At 40.5% G+C, this 22,227-nt stretch overlaps 6 protein-coding genes across 8 annotated transcripts; 5 read left to right on the plus strand and 1 right to left on the minus strand.

Moving 5' to 3' along the window:
- Positions 1-493: 493 nt before the first annotated feature.
- On the plus strand, positions 494-3,752 carry LOC133842422 (endoplasmic reticulum metallopeptidase 1-like). The gene is made up of 10 exons (XM_062275498.1): positions 494-565; positions 632-1,311; positions 1,369-1,453; positions 1,508-1,628; positions 1,683-1,837; positions 1,900-2,283; positions 2,335-2,700; positions 2,760-2,906; positions 2,959-3,456; positions 3,519-3,752. The coding sequence occupies exons 1-10, from the start codon at positions 545-547 to the stop codon at positions 3,678-3,680; spliced, it is 2,619 nt and encodes an 872-aa protein (XP_062131482.1). The 5' UTR covers positions 494-544; the 3' UTR covers positions 3,681-3,752.
- A 646-nt stretch (positions 3,753-4,398) lies between these two features.
- LOC133843794 (endoplasmic reticulum metallopeptidase 1-like) lies at positions 4,399-7,875 on the plus strand. Its single transcript, XM_062277491.1, has 10 exons — positions 4,399-4,437; positions 4,501-5,183; positions 5,246-5,330; positions 5,394-5,514; positions 5,568-5,722; positions 5,782-6,165; positions 6,219-6,584; positions 6,639-6,785; positions 6,838-7,335; positions 7,398-7,875. Exons 1-10 carry the CDS (start codon positions 4,417-4,419, stop codon positions 7,557-7,559), a joined length of 2,622 nt encoding a protein of 873 aa, XP_062133475.1. The 5' UTR covers positions 4,399-4,416; the 3' UTR covers positions 7,560-7,875.
- A 207-nt stretch (positions 7,876-8,082) lies between these two features.
- LOC133843795 (endoplasmic reticulum metallopeptidase 1-like) lies at positions 8,083-11,377 on the plus strand. Of its 2 annotated transcripts, none has more exons than XM_062277492.1 (10): positions 8,083-8,164; positions 8,224-8,902; positions 8,969-9,053; positions 9,109-9,229; positions 9,286-9,440; positions 9,494-9,877; positions 9,939-10,304; positions 10,362-10,508; positions 10,562-11,062; positions 11,121-11,377. In XM_062277492.1, the coding sequence occupies exons 2-10, from the start codon at positions 8,748-8,750 to the stop codon at positions 11,280-11,282; spliced, it is 2,076 nt and encodes a 691-aa protein (XP_062133476.1). In that variant the 5' UTR covers positions 8,083-8,164; positions 8,224-8,747; the 3' UTR covers positions 11,283-11,377. The 2 variants fall into 2 exon arrangements, with proteins under 2 accessions (XP_062133476.1, XP_062133477.1); XM_062277493.1 differs by having other exon boundaries at positions 8,150-8,164; positions 8,228-8,902.
- A 799-nt stretch (positions 11,378-12,176) lies between these two features.
- LOC133844086 (endoplasmic reticulum metallopeptidase 1-like) lies at positions 12,177-15,490 on the plus strand. Its single transcript, XM_062277921.1, has 10 exons — positions 12,177-12,283; positions 12,345-13,030; positions 13,093-13,177; positions 13,237-13,357; positions 13,412-13,566; positions 13,630-14,013; positions 14,069-14,434; positions 14,494-14,640; positions 14,698-15,198; positions 15,265-15,490. Exons 1-10 carry the CDS (start codon positions 12,263-12,265, stop codon positions 15,424-15,426), a joined length of 2,628 nt encoding a protein of 875 aa, XP_062133905.1. The 5' UTR covers positions 12,177-12,262; the 3' UTR covers positions 15,427-15,490.
- Positions 15,491-16,452: 962 nt separating this feature from the next.
- LOC133840524 (RNA/RNP complex-1-interacting phosphatase) lies at positions 16,453-20,065 on the minus strand. Of its 2 annotated transcripts, XM_062272400.1 has the most exons (8): positions 19,905-20,065; positions 19,738-19,813; positions 19,181-19,300; positions 19,036-19,115; positions 18,926-18,972; positions 17,335-17,442; positions 16,900-17,265; positions 16,453-16,831 (listed from the first exon to the last, which is right to left on the minus strand). In XM_062272400.1, exons 1-8 carry the CDS (start codon positions 19,925-19,927, stop codon positions 16,773-16,775), a joined length of 879 nt encoding a protein of 292 aa, XP_062128384.1. In that variant the 5' UTR covers positions 19,928-20,065; the 3' UTR covers positions 16,453-16,772. The 2 variants fall into 2 exon arrangements, with proteins under 2 accessions (XP_062128384.1, XP_062128383.1); XM_062272399.1 differs by having other exon boundaries at positions 16,453-17,265.
- Positions 20,066-20,343: 278 nt separating this feature from the next.
- LOC133840525 (electron transfer flavoprotein subunit alpha, mitochondrial) lies at positions 20,344-21,869 on the plus strand. The gene is made up of 4 exons (XM_062272402.1): positions 20,344-20,406; positions 20,469-20,533; positions 20,637-20,777; positions 20,839-21,869. The coding sequence occupies exons 2-4, from the start codon at positions 20,492-20,494 to the stop codon at positions 21,646-21,648; spliced, it is 993 nt and encodes a 330-aa protein (XP_062128386.1). The 5' UTR covers positions 20,344-20,406; positions 20,469-20,491; the 3' UTR covers positions 21,649-21,869.
- Positions 21,870-22,227: the final 358 nt, after the last annotated feature.

Below are 22,227 nucleotides of genomic sequence, written 5' to 3' on the forward strand. Positions count from 1 at the left end.
GGAGACTACTACCAGCTAGACCGTTGAGGCGATTGAAGCGTCAAGGGTTCGCCAAAACGTTCACCCAATAGTGAACTTCTCAGAAACACCTTAAACTAATATGAGGTTTGGCCCAAACATAACCATTTCTTGTACCTGTGTTGTTATAGTACTATTTTGTTCTTGCTGTACTGGTTCGATACTTAAATAAAGAAGATAATTAAAAAAGTTTATTTGGCTGAAAGTCTGGTATATTTTTCACTTTATGGTATATTTCGAATGTAATAGTGTATAAATGTACCTTACATATATTTTGGTTTATTTTGAGTAGTATTGCGGTATATTAATTTGGCATATTTCAAAAATAATAGTGTAATCTTTTTCTTTTATTCAAAATGGGTAGCGGGTATTTCACAGTCGAGTATACTCGACTGAAGCTTTCTTACTTGTTTAAATATGATATGAATTTCAAATAGGTAATAGAATATGCGTCCTCACGCATATAAATAGACGACCGCATGATCAAACCATTTAGTTTTCTTTCTAACGTGGTGTTAATTTGATCATGACCGACAAGGATAAACTGGTAGAAACTACGTCCAATAATACTTATGTATATTTAGTTAAATTCACCATTTGAACTTCTACACAGATAGCAAATGAGAATGGCAAAGAGCCTACCCAGGGCAATGCCGAAAAGGAAGCAACTAAGCAAGGATCCTGGTTCCTTGGATTTGCTTTCTTGCCCTTCTGGATTCTGCTGTTCTTCGCAATTGTAATGCCACTCTTCTACCGCCTACCGAGTGCCCTAACAATCGAAGATGCTGGCAAGGGAAATTTCATTGGCGAACGTGCCTACACCACCCTGACAAATATGGTTCAAATTGGACAAAGGCTGGCTGGTAGTTCTGCCAATGAAGTAGACGCTGTGGCCTTTCTCCTCGCTGAAATTGAAGATATACGTAGCAATATGTATACGGATTACTTCACTTTGGAAGTGGATGTGCAGAAGACCACAGGATCCCATACCTATCACAACCTCTCGGAAATGTACGAGGGAGTTCAAAACGTTGTCGTCAAACTGTCGTCGATAAATACGACAAGTGATTCTTATCTCCTGGTAAACAGCCACTTTGACACGGTGTTGACTTCGCCAGGAGCTGGTGACGATGGCTTCATGGTTTGCACAGTGCTGGAGGTGTTGCGAGTAATGTCCACAAGCAAGCAATACTTTGAGCATCCCGTCGTCTTCCTCTTCAATGGTGATGAGGAAATGGGAATGCAGGCATCTCATGGTTTCATTACCCAACACAAATGGGCCCCCAATTGCAGGTAAGTTTCTCAACACTGTTTTTTTATTGTTATTGACTTTGATTTTCCGATATTCAGAGCTGTCATCAACTTGGATGCTGCCGGTAGTGGAGGTCGCGAGATTCTATTCCAGACAGGACCAGGACACCCTTGGCTAGCAAATGTAAGTCAAATAAACCAACTAATCCGAACGTTTATTTAAATGTAATTTTAATAGTACTACAAAAAAGGCGCTAAACACCCGTTTGCGACAACTTTGGCAGAAGAAATCTTTCAAGCAGGACTTATTCCCTCCGATACGGATTATCGCATCTTCATAGAATATGGCGATATTCCCGGTAAGAAAGACATGATCAAGTTATAGATTTGTTGTTCTAATACTGTTACTACAGGTCTCGACTTTGGACAGTTGATTAATGGGTACATTTACCATACTCAATACGATCGCATCGAAGTTATTCCTCCGGCTTCCATCCAAAATACTGGCGATAATATTCTTGGACTCGTTCGAGCTTTAGCCAACGCCCCTGAATTGCATGACACTTCTGTAAGATCATACAAATAATATAAAATTAATTTATCCACTAATGTTTTGTCTTTTCTTCACAGGCGTATAAAACTGGTCATGCTGTCTTCTTCGACTTCTTAGGACTCTACTTTGTTAGCTACTCAGAGAACGTTGGAGAGATTCTAAACTATAGTGTGGCTGGTGCTGCACTCTTTCTGGTCTTCATTTCCGTGTGGCGCATATCGGCAGTCTCCTCTCTATCTTCCAGTTACGTGGTGCTGCGTCTCATCAGCTTGCTGCTTATCCAGCTTATAGCTTTTGTGCTCGCCATAGGACTTCCAATAGTTGTCGCATATTTGTTCGACAGCTTCGAATTGTCATTGACCTACTTTAGCTCTCCCTATCTGCTCATCGGATTGTATGTGTGCCCCTCGTTAATTGGTCTGAGTCTCCCCATCACGCTGTATTATCATTTCGAGAAGAATGTGAGTTAGCTAGTGTACTATAATAACCTCAACTAATTTATTGTATCTTAGAATAAGCTGTCGTTCACTTACCTGGTACAACTGGGATTGCATAGCTGGGCAACTATTTTGGCAGTGATCTTAGTGGGCATAACCGCGTATGGAATCCGCTCAGGCTACATTATTACCTTCTCCCTCGTGTTTTATGCCGTTTCCTTGGCGATCAATCTGTTCACAACTCTTCACGATCGCGGCTACAAATGGGTTGGGATCGTAATCACTTTCCAAGTGATTCCCTATCTATATCTCAGCTACCTCATCTACACCTTCATTGTGGCAATGACCCCAATGAATGGTCGCTCTGGCAGTGCGTCGAATCCTGACACTGAAATTGCCGCACTATCGGCGCTGGGTGTAATCCTCTCTCTGGGATTTTTGGTGAGAACGTTTTCATAAGATTTACATTTTAAATTGAGTGATAACTGTATGCTCTATAGGTGTCTCTAATCAACGTGTTCCGTCGCCCATTCTTGGTAATCTTCGGCCTTGTGTTAGTCAGTGCCGTTGGCATGTACTTGGCTAGTAGTACTCAGCTCGGGTTCCCTTATCGACCAAAGACCAACAGTGAGCGAATCATGTATCAGGTAATTAACACCGCTTCTATCTGATAGCACAATCTAATCATTAATATTTCAGCACGTGCGGAGAATCTTTTATGAGTACGATGGAAATGTTAGTAAAGATGAATCCGGCTATTTGTTTAACTTCCAAGACAGAAGAGAGTATCGTCCTTACGCCGGCGTTAATTTAACAGGACTAATAAGAACTGAAGCACAATGTGAGGCATACATGATGTGTGGCATGCCTCTGTTCGACGAGAGATGGGTGGAAAACCGTCTCCAGGGAGGATGGTTACCCCGCGAGACTATTGAGCCACCATATCCAACTACTCTAGAACTCTTAAACAAAACAGTGTTGGAAAACAACACAACCGTGAGGTTTAACTTCCGTGTATCAGGACCTCCTCACTTGAACATATATCTTCAACCATATAAGAATGATTTCGTGACTATAACCGACTGGTCATTCTCGCAGAGCTATCTTCAAACTCCACCTGAAGCTCCACTAAGCTATCACTTATTCATGACGTTTGGCCTGACTAGACCACCTATGGATTTCTACGTGGAACTTTCGGTACGTACATATTTAATAATACTTATTGGAATGTATAATTTAAATTTTTTTACTTTCAATAGAAACCCAATGGGGACTTCGACGTCCCATGCTTCCAGTTGGGATTATCAGGGCATTATATGGGAGACAAGGGTGATGAGAGCAGCATTAACTTTGCCTCTACTTTCCCATCATATGCAACTCTGGTGCATTGGCCTTCAACTTATCAAAGATTCATTTTCTAAACATACAATTTATATACACATAAATATTAAAATAGAAATAATAAATACTTCAAATGCAATTATAAATATTTAACCTTCAATACAACAAAACAGTATAAAAAGTCAAACAGTTTTCTCAACATTTCAAATCAACAAGTATGAAAATATTAAGCAGTACAGAATCATCGTTAAAAATACTATATTTTTATACCAAAAAATACAAAGCTATATATACCTTATACCCTATAAACGCAAAAGATTTCATTGGCTAATCATCAGAAATTCAGAGAATTCGGACAATGTGCAAAATCCTCAGCTGTACAACGTTAATATGTATGTTAAAAGTTAATAAATTTGTAAATCTTTTCACTTGAGTTAGGCCCTAACTTATCTTATCAATTCCGAAACTTGATAACCAATGACAATAAACCCTCACAATCACAATACAACAATCATGAACTTGTCCTGAACTAACGGCCAATCTTATCTAAATTTATGAACTCCACAAAAACTGCAAGTAATTGTATTGCGGTTTCTTGACACTCAATATTATATATCTACAAATTTAAATGGGACCAAAAAATATTCAATCGATTAATGTCCAATTATTGCTTTGATTACTTTGCGAACGCCATAAAGATATGAAATAATTTTATGAATTCAAATTTATAATTTGTGATACCTAAATGATCCTATAAAATGATCGACCATATGTCTGAGACCTGCAGTTGGAGTCCGATTTGGCTGTAGATCGAACATGGACGATAAGGCTTTCCTGGTAGAGACTGTTTAATAATAATAACCACGCAATGGTTATGTTACGAAACAATTCTTTCCTCAGATTACTAACGAACATGGCAAAGGACCTTTCCGACTCTATACAACAAAAGGGTCCTCTACAAAAGGACCATGGTACTGCGGAATTATGTTTCTGCTCTTCTGGGCAGTTTTATTTTTCTCAATAGTTATTCCTCTTTTCTTTCGATTGCCCACTGTACTACATGCCGAGGAGGATTCCGGAAAGGGGAAGTTCATTGGAGAACGTGCTTACAAGACTCTGAATGATCTAAATAATATTGGACCAAGGGTGACAGGCAGTAATGCTAATGAAGTCGACACCATTAATTTTTTACTAAATGAAATAGAAGACATAAAAGCAAATATGCTAGAGGAATACTTTACTTTGGAAACTGATGTTCAAATAACCTCGGGATCCCACATCTACAGTTCGCTTTTGGAAATGTACCAAGGAGTTCAAAATGTCGTGGTCAAACTGTCCTCAAAAAACTCTACAAGCGAGTCTTACCTCTTGGTCAATAGTCACTTTGATACTGTACTTACTTCCCCAGGAGCAAGTGATGATGGATTTATGGTTGCCACCATGCTGGAGGTGCTTCGTGTGATGGCCAGAACTGAAAAGTACTTTGAGCATCCCGTCGTCTTTCTCTTCAATGGTGATGAGGAAATGGGCATGCAGGCCTCTCATGGTTTCATAACTCAACATAAATGGGCTAAGAACTGCAAGTATGTTGAACCAGTCAAATGACTATGAATACAATTTTAATAAGTGAATCTTCAATTCTTAGAGCGTTTATTAATCTGGAAGGTGCTGGAGGTGCTGGCCGTGAGATTGTTTTCCAAACAGGACCCTATCATCCATGGTTAACCAATGTAAGACTGTTATTACTATTAGTGAAAGCAAACTAATATTCATTTTTATATATACTAATTCAGTACTACAAAAAAAGTGCCAAACATCCATTTGCCACAACTTTGGCTGAAGAGATCTTCCAATCCGGCCTAATACCTTCTGATACGGATTACCGAATTTTTGTACAGTATGGCGACATTCCAGGTATGAAATGTTTAGCATACAAACCAATGAATAAATCAAAATATTCTCCATAGGCTTTGACTTTGCCCAGATGATCAATGGCTACGTTCTTCACTCAAAGTATGACAGAATCGATGTCATTCCTCGGGGGGCTATTCAGAATAGTGGAGATAATGTTCTAGAACTTGTCTGGGCTTTATCTAATGCCCCTGAAATGCGTGAGACTAATGTAAGCTGAAAACTATATCTGTTTGAATATAATCTACTAATATTATCTCCTCTCGATAGGCGTATAGAACAGGACATGCAGTCTTCTTTGACTTCCTTGGACTATACTTTTTCAACTACACCGAAGATACCGGAAAGATTCTGAACTATAGTGCTGGTGTGGTTACGCTGCTTTTGATCCTAGTATCAACGTGTCGCATGTCAGCTTTCTCAAATTTGTCCTGTTGTCAGCTGATGCAACGCCTCATTATCCTGTCAGTTATTCAGATCATTGCTCTTGTATTCGCAATGGGAATTCCCTTAACTATAGCTTACGTAATTGATAGTTTCGGATTATCCTTGAGTTACTTTAGCTCCACATATCTGATCATCGGCTTGTACATTTGCCCATCGCTATTTGGTTTAAGTCTTCCAACCATGATTTACTATCAATTACAGCAAAATGTAAGTAAACAGAGCTTTAACTAAAATTGAAAACTAATTCATATTCCCCTTAGAGCAATGTATCCTTTACCTACCACCTTCAGTTGGGACTACACAGCTGGGCACTTATTGTATCTGGTCTTGTGTTAAGCCTAACTGAGTATGGAATACGCTCCGTTTATATACTTACGATCATTCTGGTTTTCTATTCGATTTCTTTGGCTTTAAATTTATTAACAACGTTCCACGATTTTGGCTACAACTGGACATGTTTGCACATATGCAGCCAAGTGATACCTTTCTTAAATAGCAGCTATGTTATTTATATTTACTTATTAACTATGCCAGCTATCAGTGGCCGCTCTGGAAGTGCATCGAATCCTGACATTATTATATCCGTCTTATCGGCGTTACTCACAGTGCTATGCTTCGGATTTTTGGTAAGTTTCATTTCAAAATCGTACAAATTAAACACTAACACTTTCCCTTTAAAGGCTCCTCTAATCAACATGTTTCGCCGACCATCCATCGTGGTATTTTCCCTGTTTTTAGTCAGTGCTATTGCCATGTACTTAGCCAGTAGTACTCAGATCGGGTTTCCTTATCGACCCAAGACTAACCCCGAGCGAGTCTTGTATCAGGTAATTAACCAAACCTTCGATCTGATAACATAATCTAATAATTTCTTAATAGCACGTACGAAAAATCTTTTACGAGTACGATGGAAGTATCAGCCAGGATGAATCCGGCTATTTGTTTAACTTCCAAGACAGAAGAGAAGATCAACCTTATACCGGAGTAAATTTAACAGGTTCAACGAAAACTAAATCAGAGTGTGAAAAACACATGATGTGTGGTCTGCCCCTGTTCGATGAGAGGTGGGTGGGAAACCGTCTACAGGGAATGTGGTTACCTCGCGAGACTATCGAGCCACCATCTTCAACTACTCTTGAGCTCCTGAACAAAACGGTGTTGGAAAATAATAAAACTGTGCGGTTTAACTTCCGTGTATCGGGGCCACCACACTTGAATTTATATATTCAACCTCGTGAGGATGATTTCGTGACTATAACGGACTGGTCATTTTCACAGGATTATCTTAAAAATCCACCAATTACTCCACTCTCCTACCATATATTTATTACTTTCGGCATTGTTAAGCCGCCTCTGGAATTCTTTCTCGATATTTCGGTAAGTGCTAAGAATTGTCAGTTTGTAAACACACATATATGTATATATTTTTAATTTGACAGAAACCTAGTGGTGACTTTAATGTGCCTCTCTTTCAATTGGGAGTATCGGGACATTACCTAGATGACGCGGGTGATACGAGCAGTCAAAAGTTTGCCTCAACATTCCCATCGCATACAGTATTAATCCATTGGCCTTCCTTATATCAAAGATATATTTTCTAACTTGTCTCACTCAATTCAGCTTAATTTTTAGTTCATTTTTTGCTCATTCGGAACAGAATTGCTCATTTACCTCGTCAGAAATTGTTCATGCCTCAATAAAGTTTCAATTGAGTGATTGAGTTATTGATTTCGACAAATTCTGATTAGATGCAATAGTAATAAATCAAAAGCGTGCGCCACATAAGTACACTAAATACTATAGGTAGACGAAGTCGCAGACTTACGATTAGTACAAAAGTCAAATGTGATTAATATACAAGAAGTAGACGGTATTGTTATTTATAGAGCCGAAAGCTAGACAGACAAGTTGATATTAAGAAACTAAAAGACCCCTAGGAAAGGGTACAAAATTTGGATAGTTATCAAGTTTTGGAAACGTTTACGATCTAAGGAACGATAAGTGGATGGCTTCCGATATGAGCTCTATAAATTTATGCATTTTATTGTTAATCGCTTGTTTATTGAGGCACCGACTTTATGGCATCTGAGCCAGACTGCTATAAAATACTTATTCGTATGTCTGAGCTCCTTAGTTCTATTTGGGAAAACGAGAGGTACACATCAGCAGACCGACAAACTCAAGCATGAGCGATAAAGATCGACTGGTAAGAGCTTCCTTACATAAAAATATATAGTATTTTTAAAACAAAATGACATAATACAGATAGATAAGGAGGCTGGCAAAGGACCAATCAAAGATATTGCTTGGAAAGATGCCACAAAAGCTCCCTGGTATTTCGGAACAGGATTTATCATCTTCTGGATGTTACTGTTCTTCGCAGTAGTCATTCCGCTCTTCTACCGCTTACCCGCAGCTCTTAGCATCGAGGATGGGCAAACTGGAGAATTCATTGGAGAACGTGCCTATAACACACTCAACAATCTTGTCAACATTGGCCCCAAAGTGCTTGGCACTGATGCCAATGAAGTTGACTCTGTACTTTTTCTACTCAACGAGATCGCCGATATAAGCAAAAAATCTGCTCGCCGATCGCTATACCATAGAGATCGATGTACAGAAAACCTCAGGTGCCCACATCTACAGTAACATGCTTGAAGTGTATCGGGAAGCTCAAAATGTTGTTGTGAAATTGTCGCCAAAAAAATTCCACAAGCGATTCTTATCTGCTTTTGAATAGTCACTATGACACAGTGCTGACTTCGCCAGGAGCGGGTGATGATGGATTCATGGTTGCCGTTATGCTGGAGGTTCTGCGTGTGATGGCCACGACACATCAGAACTTTGAGCATCCCATTATCTTTCTTTTCAATGGCGATGAGGAAATGGGCTTACAGGCATCGCATGGCTTTATAACTCAACATAAATGGGCGGCGAATTGCAAGTTGGTTTCTCAAAAAATGCAAATATTTCAAAATTTCAAAGTGTGGTTTACATTTCCTTTTTTCAGAGCCGTGATCAACTTGGATGCTGGCGGTAGTGGAGGTCGGGATATTTTATTCCAGACAGGACCTTCACATTCCTGGCTTGCCAACGTAAGGCCATTATTAACAGATATAAAGCATATTATTTAATTTTATAACTCTACAGTACTATAAGAAAAGTGCCAAACATCCTTTTGCCACAACTTTAGCCGAGGAAATCTTTCAAGCGGGTCTTATACCTTCAGACACGGACTATCGCATCTTCGTTGAACATGGAAATATTCCAGGTATGATATTATACACGTATATTAAAACCAAAGAATTGAAAGCATTGTTTCTTTAGGTGTCGACATCAGTCAGTTTATTAACGGATACGTATACCACACCAAGTATGACCGAACGGATGTAATTCCTCCCGGATCTATTCAAAATACGGGTGATAATGTTCTTGGGCTCGTCAAGGCTTTAGCCAACGCTCCTGAATTGCGCGATACTAAGGTTCGAAATGTTCAACCCAGTTGTAAACTAAAACTAATTAAGGCATTTGACAGGATCATGAAGAGGGACGCGCTATCTTCTTTGATTACCTAGGACTTTTCTTTGTCAGCTACTCGGTAGAAACAGGAAACATATTGAACTATAGCGTCGTTGGAGTTACCCTTCTCCTAATCTTCATATCAATGTTGCGCATGTCAGCATTGTCCTCGCTTTCCTGTTGCCAAGTGATTCAGCAACTTATAATAACACTGATTATACAGATCATCGCTTTTGTTCTGGCGCTGGCATTACCGTTAATCGTGGCCTATTACTTCGACAGTTTTGGATTGTCCTTGACCTACTTCAGCTCTCCCTATCTGCTTATCGGATTGTATATTTTCCCTTCGCTCATTGGTCTGAGTCTTCCCCTCATCCTTTATTGCCAATCACTGCAGCAAGTAAGAAAAATATTTCCCACAATTAAACTTAAATTCGGAATCAACAAATTTTATCTTACAGAATAAATTGCCCACCATATACCACCTGCAGTTAGCACTTCATAGCTGGGCAATAATTTTATCGCTTTTGCTTCTCGGAATGACGTCTTATGGACTTCGATCTGGATATTTTTTTACAATTTCAATTATTTTTTATACCATACCACTGATCATAAATTTGATAACAACATTTCACGATCGCGGCTTCAGTTGGGCTGGCACAGTAATGAGTTTCCAGGTGATTCCATATCTTTATATCAGCTCCCTCATCTACACCTTATATGTCGCCTTAACCCCCACCAACGGTCGCGCCGGAAGTGCTTCGAATCCCGACATTATGACTGCTGGCCTAACAGCCCTCGGCACTATGCTCTGCTTTGGATTCTTGGTGAGCTTACTTTTATTTCTATCGCGAATTCGCACTCATAGCTTTCTTTCTTCATAGGCTCCTCTAATCAACATGTTCCGTCGACCAACCATCGTGGTGTTCTCCATGTTTCTGGTCAGTGTTGTTACCATGTACTTGGCGAGTAGCACTCAGATCGGGTTTCCTTATCGACCTAAGACCAACACCGAACGCGTCATGTATCAAGTAATTGTCAAAACCTTCGATCTGATAACACAATCTAATATTTACTTTCTCAGCACGTGCGCAGAATCTTTTACGAGTATGATGGAACTGTTAGCCGTGACGAATCCGGATATTTGTTTAACTTCCAAGACAGAAGAGAGGAACAACCCTTCGCAGGGGTCAATCTTACAGGATCGGTAAGAACTAAATCAGAATGTGACAAGCACATGATGTGTGGACTGCCTTACTTTGATGAAAGATGGGTGGGAAACCGCTTTGAGGGCATGTGGTTACCTCGAGAGGAGCCAATTGAACCGCCAATTCCCGTTACTCTGGAGCTACTGAGCAAAACAGTGTTGGAAAACAATAAAACTGCGCGTTTTGAGTTCAGATTAAAGGGCCCGCAGTATATGAGTTTATATATTCAACCGAATGAAGATGATTTTGTGTCCTTAAGCAACTGGACATTTTCACAGACTTATTTGGAAAATCCTCCTCCTTCCCCACTCACTTACCACATCTATATTTCATATGGCTCAAAAAGTCCATCGCTGGACTTTACATTGGATCTTTCGGTAAGTCTGGTAATTACATTGATTAAACATTTGAAATAATCTGTTTCCCTTCAAATAGAAACTGAATGGCAACTATGAAGTTCCTGTACTAGAAATAGGAGCCTCGGGACATTGTCTTGGGAATAAAGGCGATGTAATCAGTCAAAACTTCGCCACAACATTTCCACACTACGCAATTGTAGTGGATTGGCCCTCAACATATAAACGATATATCTTTTAAATAAAAACTAAGCTATTCTAGGTTAAGCTATGATAAGTTAGGAGATGGATCTCTTGAAATACATAAATATACAACTTCCCCGAAGTTTTATTGCCGGAGACTGACGCACTTCACTCGAAAAGTATGATTCAGATTGGGAAGTACTCGTTATTTGCTGGTCACTCGCAATTGGGATAAAAACATTCATGGATCGGTCAACTTTTATTATGCGATAATGCGATAGTGTTAAACAAAGCGTAATAAATTATGATATGTATTCCACATAAAATTAACTACGCTGATAAGTGAAATTATTTGTTGCCACTTTCCCGAAATCATTAGTAAATAATAGAAAATTTTAATTTCAAGCGCAAGTTTGAAGTAGTTCAATTAATTGCCGATGAAATCTTCAGCTTTAGACAGATATTTTAAAATCAAGTTTTTCGATTTTGGCAACAAATCAGATTATAAATACTTTACGGCTAGAGATTAGCTAGGAATTACCATGATAGAATGGCGTGTGTATTCCCTAATCATCATGAACACTTCGGTGTTATAGGCGTGCTTCCTACAATCATAGCTGTAAATTTGGCAATCGAGGGTTGCTCAACGTGTTGCTAACTGTCCATAATTTGGTGATCTTTCATGGAACACCTCAACTAATCAAAGTGATTAACTGAGAGGCATTAAAGATGATTTTGTCATTTGCAAAACGCTGCTTCAAAACAACGCATATTTAATCTTTTATGTATACAAAAATTTCCAATAGTCATTGCATTGTAGTATTAAACTGCCCTCGAATTGATCGTTATCAAGGTTATATAGAATCATTGTCGCTATAAAATGATATATTTAAAAAAATATTTTTGAGTGAAACCTCCGCCTTTATGACTATTTTCGACGGTTATAAAAGGGGGTAATTTTAGGGTGGCGTTATTTAGTCCACCAGTTGGAGGCGATCGTTTCACTTCAGCGTAGGACGACGTCGGCACTTTGGCAGTATGAGCGATAAGGATAGACTTGTAAATACCTTCTTGATATACCTTCGATATTATATAAAATCTAACACTAAAACGCATGTAGATATCGCGCGAGGAAGGCGAGGAGCGATTGCCCAAATATCGCACAACAAAGGATATAACTGATAAGCCATCCTGGTATTTCGGCAATGGCTTCGTACTCTTCTGGATGCTACTCTTCTTCGCAGTCGTTATTCCCTTAATGAACCGCCTCCCAACAGCGCTGAATATCGAGGAGACGAGCAGCGGAGAATTCATTGGAGAACGTGCCTACAACACCCTGAATAACCTAGTCAACATTGGCAGCAAAGTGGTCGGCAGCACTACGAATGAGGTGTCCACAGTAGACTTCCTGCTCAACGAAATAGAAGATATTAAGCAGGATATGCTAAGCGACTACTACGATCTCGAAGTGGATGTGCAACAAACATCGGGTTCATTCAGATACTCGCACCTGCTAAACATGTATCAAGGCGTGCAAAATGTTATTGTGAAATTGTCATCGAAGAATTCGTCGAGCGAGTCTTATCTTTTGGTTAACAGCCATTTTGATACCGTGCTGACTTCCCCTGGTGCTGGTGATGATGGATTTATGGTTGCCGTTATGCTGGAGGTGCTACGTGTCATGGCTACGACCAATAAGCAGCACTTCGAGCATCCCGTCGTCTTTCTCTTCAACGGTGCAGAAGAGGCTGCCTTGCAGGCATCGCATGGATTTATCACCCAACACAAATGGGCCCCCAATTGCAAGTAAGATTCGCTAAAATGTAAGCTAGGTAAGAATTTATCTGATTTGAGAAACATGTTTGCAGAGCACTCATCAATCTGGATGCAGCTGGTAGCGGGGGACGCGAGTTCCTTTTCCAATCAGGACCCTATCATCCCTGGTTAGTCAATGTAAGCGAAGACTTACTAGCAATTAACACAAATTTTTCTAACGCAATTACTATATTTAGTACTACAAAAAAAGTGCCAAGCATCCGGGTGCCACAACTTTGGGCGAGGAAGTTTTTCAAGCTGGCCTTATTCCCTCCGACACCGACTTTGCCGCCTTTGTTGAGTTTGGCCAGATTCCAGGTCTGTAGCTTTCGCTTCTCCTGTGACAATCCATTCGAATGATTGATATTACAGGTCTCGATATTGCCCAAGGCATGAATGGATTTGTTTACCACACGAAGTACGATCGCGTCGATGTTATTCCCCGTGGATCTATTCAGAATACTGGCGATAATATTCTCGGCCTCGTTAGAGCGCTGGCAAATGCACCCGAAATGTACAACACCGAGGTTAGCTACTCCAGACTAGTCCTGGATTAAACATAGATTTAATAACAACTATTCAATTTGCAGGCTTATGCGACGGGACACGCGGTGTTCTTCGATTTCTTGGGTCTCTTCTTCATCAGCTACTCGGCAGAAACAGGCACCATTGTGAACTATTGCGCTGCTGGAGTTACGCTCCTCCTGATCTTCATCTCTGTGTGGCGCATGTCCACATTGTCTGCGCTCTCCTCTTGCAGCGTCTTTCAACGTCTCATCTTCCTGGTTATTATCCAGATTGTAGGTTTAGTCCTGGCACTAGCATTGCCTCTGCAGGTGGCATATTACTTTGACAGTATCGGAAAGTCCTTGACCTACTTCAGCTCCTCTTGGCTGCTCATCGGATTATATATTTGCCCGTCGCTCATTGGTTTGAGTCTGCCAATCACGATTTACTATCTATTGCAGCAGAATGTAAGTAATACTTTTGATTGGTATAAATGTCCGACTAAGTCTTATCGCTTTCCAGATTAAATTACCTTTCAATTACCACCTTCAACTGGGACTTCATAGCTGGGCAATTGTGCTTTCTGTTCTCGATATTGTACTCACTATGTGGGGAATACGTTCCGCATATATTTTCACGATTCCGATTGTATTCTACGCCGGTGCCATGATCGCGAATATGGTGACAACGTTCCATGATCGCGGCTACAGCTGGGCAGGTCTTGTAATGGCAGGTCAGGCTATGCCGTTTCTCTACAGCAGCTCACTTTTTTATCTGGTGATTTCTGTGATGATCCCAATGAATGGACGATCTGGTAGCTCATCTAATCCAGATCTTTTTATTGCCGCTTTGGGTGGCGTAGGTACAATTTTATCCCTTGGCTTTCTGGTAGGTTATTTAATTTTGAATTTAATTTCCTTGCAATTATCTCGAATTTGTTCTCAAAGATACCACTGATCAATATGTTCCGCAAACCCATAACTGTAATCTTGACTTTGTTGCTGGCCTCTGCGGTTACAATATACCTTGCAAGCTCCACTGAAATTGGATTTCCCTACCGTGTCAGGACCAACAGTTTCCGAGCTACATATCAGGTTAATATTTTGTCAGTTAATCAAGGAATTTTATTTAAACTCGAAATCTCGCCTTAGCATGTGCGAAAAATCTACTATGAATACGGCGGCAGAGTCAGCTTCGATGAGTCGGGATATCTGTTCAGCTTCCAGGATCGACGAGAGGCAGAACCCATGAATGGAGTGCGTCTAACCGGTGCGAGATTTTTAAGAGAGGACTGCGAGAAGCACATGATGTGCGGCATGCCCTTGTTCGATGAGCGATGGGTTGCGAATCGTCTAGAAGGCATCTGGGTGCATAGGGCTGACAATGTAGTGCCTCCAGTGGCGACCAATCTAACGTTGCTTAGCAAAACGGTGCTGGAAAACAATACAACAGTGCGCTATGAATTCGAGCTAGACGGTCCCGATCATATGAGTTTATTCATTCAACCCGAGGTAGATGACTTCGTTACTTTGAGCAACTGGTCATTCCCGTTGAGTTACCTCCAGAATCCGCCGGAATATCCACTGCCGTATCATATATATTACACCTATGGCATAATAACTACACCGCTCAAATTTTTCCTGGAATTTTCGGTAAGTTCGATAAACAACCACAATTCGTACTTGAATTTTTGAAAACGCAGAATTCTCTCTTTGTAGAAGGCGAATGGGAACTTTGAAGTGCCAATATTCCAATTGGGGGTGTCGGGTCATTGCATTGGCGGCTCTGGAGATGCGTTGAGTCAAAAGTTCGCCAATTCCTTCCCATCGTACACATCGGTTGTGGAGTGGCCCTCAACATATCTTAGATACATTTATTAGATTTGTACGAAGCACTTGTGCAATTAAGCAGCAAATTAAACATAATTGGTGCTGCTGGCGAATATATAGCTATATTTAGATATAGACAGCCGCCAACAAATGCGGCTCAAGCTCAAAATCTGGGCCCGAATTGTTCACGGCAAGAAAGCATGGCTGTGATGAACCCTTCTTTTCTTTTGATGGTGGGCCTGAAAGGGGGCGTAATAAACAATATACTACAACCGAAAACAGTCACTAACTCCATAAAATCGTGCGATACTGCCAAAAGAATCTGGGATGGGATCGACAGATACTGAAATCGACATGTTTTGCAGCATGCCTCAGTTTGATAGATAGATAGAACCGAAAATTAGGCCGCCAGGAGAAAACATTTAAGGTGTAACGGGCGTACGGCAAATTTAAGGAACAGACAGAAGGGGGCATCTTCGACCTCATAGAACATATGTACATTCTTAATCAGCGACAGCAGCTAAGACGTCTGATCTTTTGTTAACGAAACATTATATGCCACTAATCGCATTTAAGTACGAAATATTAAGATGCTGTTAAAGAAACTGCCGTTAAGCGAAGTTGTTAAAAACCGGGCTTTATTTAGCTCTACGAAATACAAACTAATCATGAACTTTCGCTATCGGTTCTTAATTTTTTGAGTACTTACTTTAACTATCCATCCCACTGTGCAATGCAGAGGACACAGTGCCTGACATATGTACACATACACTGCTATATAGCTTGACATTTGTTTGACACAGAAGCCGCTTGCCGCTGGCAACGCACTAATTTCCTGGAATTTCACGCCACTCTTCGCATTATGCTTATCTCGCTCTGTTGCCCGTTCCAGTTCGAGTTGCACAGGAGACTCAAGACTCCTGTACGAACTCAGTGGCAGTTGGCAATCTCTGGCATCAAAAGCGTATGCAAATTTCGAGTGTATCTTCACACGATCTCGGGGAGATCTGATGCCTTGTTAACTGCTTGCAGTTGAGCCGCATCCGCCCGCGGCTTTTGGCCATGTTGAAAATGAATTTTAATTGTTGTTGTGGTTGTACTTGTTGTTGTTTTTATTATTAATCGACTAATGGACAATAATTGACAACAAATTGAGCTACACCCAACCGGATTTTATTCATGCCGAAATCATTTGTACTCTATTAAAAAGACCCAAAACGAGCTAGTTTAGTTAGTAAAAGTGAGAAGGGAACTTCGTTTGTTAATAATCATCATTGAAACGTATGTGAACAGGTCGTTGCTCTTGCCGATTGTTGTACGGTCTGAAATTATTATTTCTGCTATAGTTCCTGTCATTGTAGTTATTGTTGTGTCTTCTGTAGTCCAGACTTCTATGATCATGATCGTTTGACTCTCGTTGCCAATGAGGTCGTGGTCTCGTCTGCCAGTTTGTTTGCTTTTCATTAAACGAAACGTTAAAACTATTCTTACGATTATAAGGTTCATATCGCCTGGTTTCATTACCGCGATAACTCGGCTGATATTGATTCGGCTGCTCTTGTTGTCTTCTGTCAAAGTATCTATCCTGATATTGGTTTTGATGGCGTGTCGTTTGCTGTGGCTGATTTCGACGCTGCTGCCTTTGCTGTACGTTCTGTTCTCTATGTTGCCTATGCAGTCGATCATGCTCCAGATGTTCCTGCCAACGTCTTTGATCGTTGCGCCAACTTCCTGATCTATTATCATCATGTTGGTCATGGTCATCCTTCGTTTTTTGAAATTGCCTCGGCCAATTCTGATTCGTCTGATTCGCTTCCTTTGCAATCAGTTGCAGCAACGAACTCGTGTAATTGTCGCGTTCAATTTTATGGCCACGCGCATCCGCAAATGCTACAATAATTAAAAATACATATTACCAAATGATTAGAACATATTCGTTGTTCCTGCTGTCTTACGCACTTTGAATGGCCAATTTAGGTGCCATATTCATCTGTGTGATCATAAAGTAACAGATCAGATAACCAGTCCGATTGACGCCGTGTGTGCAGTGTACTCCAATCAGTTTATCTACAACGAGCAGAATTACGAGAATTTTATGATTTGTTTGCAAGTAAGTAAGTCCGTTTCCCGACGACATTCTTCGGCTTTTTGTGCTGGGAATTGTGTTTAGTGAAAGCATTTGACTATTACTCTCCAGGCTGCTTGCTGCGTCATGTCGCCACAAATTACAACAAATTTCATTTGAAAGACAGCCACAGGAATGCGTTCGCATCGCCCACGTCATGTAGCTAAACCGGCCTGACTCTCTGACTCTGACAGACTCGAATGTGACTGTGAGAGCGTCTGTGTTTTGTGCTTGCAACCCAATTGGCATAAAAGCAGAAGCGGCGCGACCTGGGCTCGATCTAGAAAAACATTGTGCACTGCCAATTTACACAACATCGGCTATAAATTTTGTGCACAAAAAAAACAAAAACTTAAAACATGTCAGCGGTCGACTAAAGGAACAAGGAAGACGACAAAGAGGGGGCAGATGCAACCTGCCAAAGTCGTTTGGCCGATTGCGATTGTGCTCTATGCGGGTGCCACATTTGCAGCCAGTTTGAGCTTCCAATTGTACGTCATGTTTTCGCTGTGTTTAAGACAAGTTAAAGCAAGCGCACAATAACAATAACATCCTTGCGGCAAAATGGAGCACAATGGGACAATTTCACCTAAATTATTACTTTCTAGTATAGACCCAATATCAGAAAATAGAATCGAAATGCTTGAGGCCAAGAAGTTAACTTTATATAATATAAAAGTGTAAGCTACATTACACAGGATTGTTCGTTTTGTTTAGTAATTAAACAAAAATAATAAAATAAAAAGGTTTTTCTAAATTCAAATTTTTTAGAAATTAGATTTAGTTAATATTATATTTATATTATTTATTAATTACACATTGTTATAGAAATCACGCCTTATTAACAGGCATTACCTTTGTGGCTTTAAATTTAAAATTGCGAGCACTATTTATAGTGCGTTGCCCACTGTAAACAAAACCAAGTCTGCCGCTTGACAAGTACCGACCACCTTGAATTTGACTTACATATATTTTTCTTGATTTGCAACGTTGTAAATATGTTAACAACGGACTCATCTCCTACAGCGCATTTATTTATTGTGCACCGCATTTAATTAGCAGACATCTGTAGCCATTGCTGCCAAGTTGGCAGTGCCAACTGTTGGTAATGTAAAGTGTTAACAAGTTGAACTGTTAGCGCACTGTTACTCTTTAAAATTGAGTTACATAAGCATAATTAAAAATACCTTTACTTGGCAACTAGAGCTAAGAACAGACTATACATGTAAACTGAAAAGCGGTTGTATTTGTCATACGTGGTAAAATTTCACTTCTTATGCGATACGAATCTCTTTCCATATTTTGCATAACTCTAATTATGTTGGTAGATATGCATCTGCATAGTTGATATTAGAAAGCGTTCCCACGGTTGAGCATTGTGATTAAAAGGGTTTGTGTGGGAGGAGAGAGAGGGAGTGTGCTTACCATTATCTGCATTTGCCTCTAGGAAATTCGTGACATAGTGGCAAAATCTACAAAAGAAATGAAAAATCTCTTAGAGCATTGCAAGCAATGTATTTTTCTTACTAGTTCACCTCTTTGCCAGCGCAGCTGGAGGCGTTTGATGTCCAGGTATCATTAGCTTCTGATGCTGCACATTGTAATCCGTGAATGCCTGCGAAATAAATTTTATTAGTCCTAAAGTAGAAACTAAGGATGTTGGTGGTTGCTCCAACTCGCCTGCGGATTGTAGTATCGATTGGTGTTGGTCAAGTCGACGATGAGACCCAAATTCGGTACAGACTCGAGCAGAGATTGTGGCGCCAGACGCTGCTGCTCATCGACAGTCTCATTGATATTCTGCAAAAATATATGGAACATATTCAAAACATGATGAAATTGCTCAATTTATGCATCTGACCGGCGGCGGTACAATTAATAAGCTGCCAAGGAACAACTTCTTGGCCACCGTTGTGTTGTGGCGTTATTTAATTAAGCAAAACAATTTAATTTAATATTCATGCAAAAAGGCGGCTGCGTGGGGTCTTCCTCTATCTTCCTCTCTCTCGCTCTTTGCGACAGCATGTTGCACTTGCCACTTGTAAGCATAATTGCAATGCACACGAAATTCGTCTGCTGGGCAACCCTTTTGTTATTTATTTTTAGAGACCCTCGTTGCCGGTGGTCCGCATTTCAACATCAATCAATATCTCCAGCTTCAGCTTCACCACCAGCTGTAATAGCTCCTGTTAACCGGTTTTTGGGCTCAGGACGGGGGAAGGGGCGGTTGGACTCACCTGATGCAGCGGCACTTTGAATGCAATAAAACGTGTAGAGGGAATGCGCTGGCCAATAGGCTGATAATGAAGCCAGCTGTGAAATGCAAATCAAAAATCAAAACAATAAACAAAAAAGAACAAAACACGCGTCTTGCAGCGAAATGGAGTAATGAAAACAAACTCACCGATCAGGTATTGGTTTAACCATTTTCTTATGATTGTGCAACTGTACGATTACTAACACTATGTACACTTGTTCGAATCTGTGTTTCTCCCCGTTATTTATACAAATATTGTCTATTTTTGCACGGCGTGCTACATATTTATTTACAATATAAATGGTTAAATATCGATGTTAAGAACGCTTTATCGATAGTTGTGTTAACAGCAAGCTGTTAAGTAACATATAAATATGGCCACACGCAACAGATACAGTTCATGGAAATATTTCCCTCAATATCCTCTTGGTATACAAAAGTGTCATAAACAGTTTCTTCATCTCAATTCGTCTGAATTCAATACAACTTTTTTTATTATTATTATTAGGATACACAAATAATATGAATATTTAGTATTTAAATAATATCAAAAGCATCGATACATCGATAATGGCAACGATATTTCTTCATCTCCGACAACAGCTGTAAAAGCGACTTTTGGACTTTCTGCGCCACCGTAGAAGAGCAGGTACTTAAAGTTAATTTATATTAATTAAAATCACTCATGATTATTTATATATTTCTATTTAGCTAAAGCTATAGGAAAACTCAAGATGTTTGCCAGCAACACACGCAATTTAGTGCGCAGCAGTTTTGTAAGTATTTTGATTGATTATAATTAAAAGAAAATGGCGCACGATCACTTCAAGGGAACAAACTTATTAAATAACTTCTTTTGTTTGCGAATGCACAACACAGTTGCAGCGCTGCAAGAGCACATTGGTCGTGGCGGAGCACAATAACGAGACGCTCAATCCCCTCACACTTAACACCATCTCAGCGGCCAAGAAGATCGGCGGTGACGTCACAGTTCTCGTAGCAGGCACAAAATGTGGACCCGTAAGTTTTGTTGTTGTTTAAATTGTTTGCATAATCAACTGAATTCATCACATTTCTCTAGGCATCGGAGGCTGTGGCCAAAGTGGAGGGCGTGACCAAGGTTTTGGTGGCCGAGAATGCTGCCTTCAAAGGCTTCACCGCCGAATCTCTGACACCTCTCGTCCTCGCCGCCCAATCGCAGTTCAAGTTTACGCACATTTTAGCAGGTGCATCTGCTTTTGGCAAGAACGTTTTGCCACGCGTCGCCGCCAAGCTGGATGTATCGCCCATCTCAGAGATCATTGATGTCAAGTCGGAGGACACCTTTGTGCGCACCATCTACGCCGGTAACGCAATCCTCACGCTCAAGTCCAAGGATGCTGTGAAGGTTATCACAGTGCGTGGCACGAATTTCCCACCAGCTGCTACAAGCGGCGGCAGCGGCGCTGTTGAGCAAGCTCCAGCTGGCGACTATGCCAGTAGCTTGTCAGAATTCGTATCCCAGGAGCTGACCAAGTCTGATCGTCCCGAGCTGACGGGTGCCAAGGTGATTGTCTCTGGCGGACGTGGCCTGAAGTCCGGTGATAACTTCAAGCTGCTTTACGATCTGGCTGATAAATTCAATGCTGCGGTCGGCGCTTCACGTGCTGCCGTCGATGCCGGCTTCGTACCCAACGATCTGCAGATCGGTCAGACTGGAAAGATTGTTGCACCCGAGCTATACATTGCCGTGGGCATCTCTGGAGCTATTCAGCACTTGGCTGGCATGAAGGACTCCAAGACCATTGTGGCCATCAACAAGGATCCGGAGGCACCCATTTTCCAGGTGGCCGATATTGGTCTAGTCGCAGATCTGTTCAAGGCTGTGCCCGAACTGACTGGCAAATTGTAATTGAAGCGAATGAAGCTCCTCAATAGTTGTATAAAGCTGATTGATTCTATCAAATCGAAGAATTGAATTGTTGCATTTATTTGAAATTATTATACTTATGTGTAGTTCCGAGACTTTTTGTAGCATCCATCTGGCAGTCACGCAATCATAAACGTTGTTTTGCCCCTCTTTTGTTATTCTAATAAAAAAAACTAAGCTGTATGTCTGGCAATATTTAGTATGACTGCGCTGTTATCATTAAAGATTGTACAACAACCTGCATCAACCCAGCAAACATTTTGGTGCAGCTTACTGCTGATAACATAAGCAAATGTTAACATGGCGTGTTATGTTGCTCCGCTTTCTGCCGAATTGGTACATTTGCTTTTGCTACATTTAACGAACATGGTACATTTATTACCAGCACTGTTAACAGTTAAGAGCGCCCAAAATGTTTACAGAGTCTGTTCATAGCAGCTGATTGCTTGAGTACTCTAGAAAGCGCAATTCCTAAACAGTCTTTTTTTTGAAGTGTATTCGTATTTGTTGGGACGCAACAAGTACTTATTATCATTTTTATCAAATCGATTGCTTTGGCTT

Source organism: Drosophila sulfurigaster, chromosome 3 (genome assembly GCF_023558435.1).
Source record: "Drosophila sulfurigaster albostrigata strain 15112-1811.04 chromosome 3, ASM2355843v2, whole genome shotgun sequence".
In the NCBI taxonomy this organism is placed as follows: Eukaryota; Metazoa; Arthropoda; class Insecta; order Diptera; family Drosophilidae; genus Drosophila; species Drosophila sulfurigaster.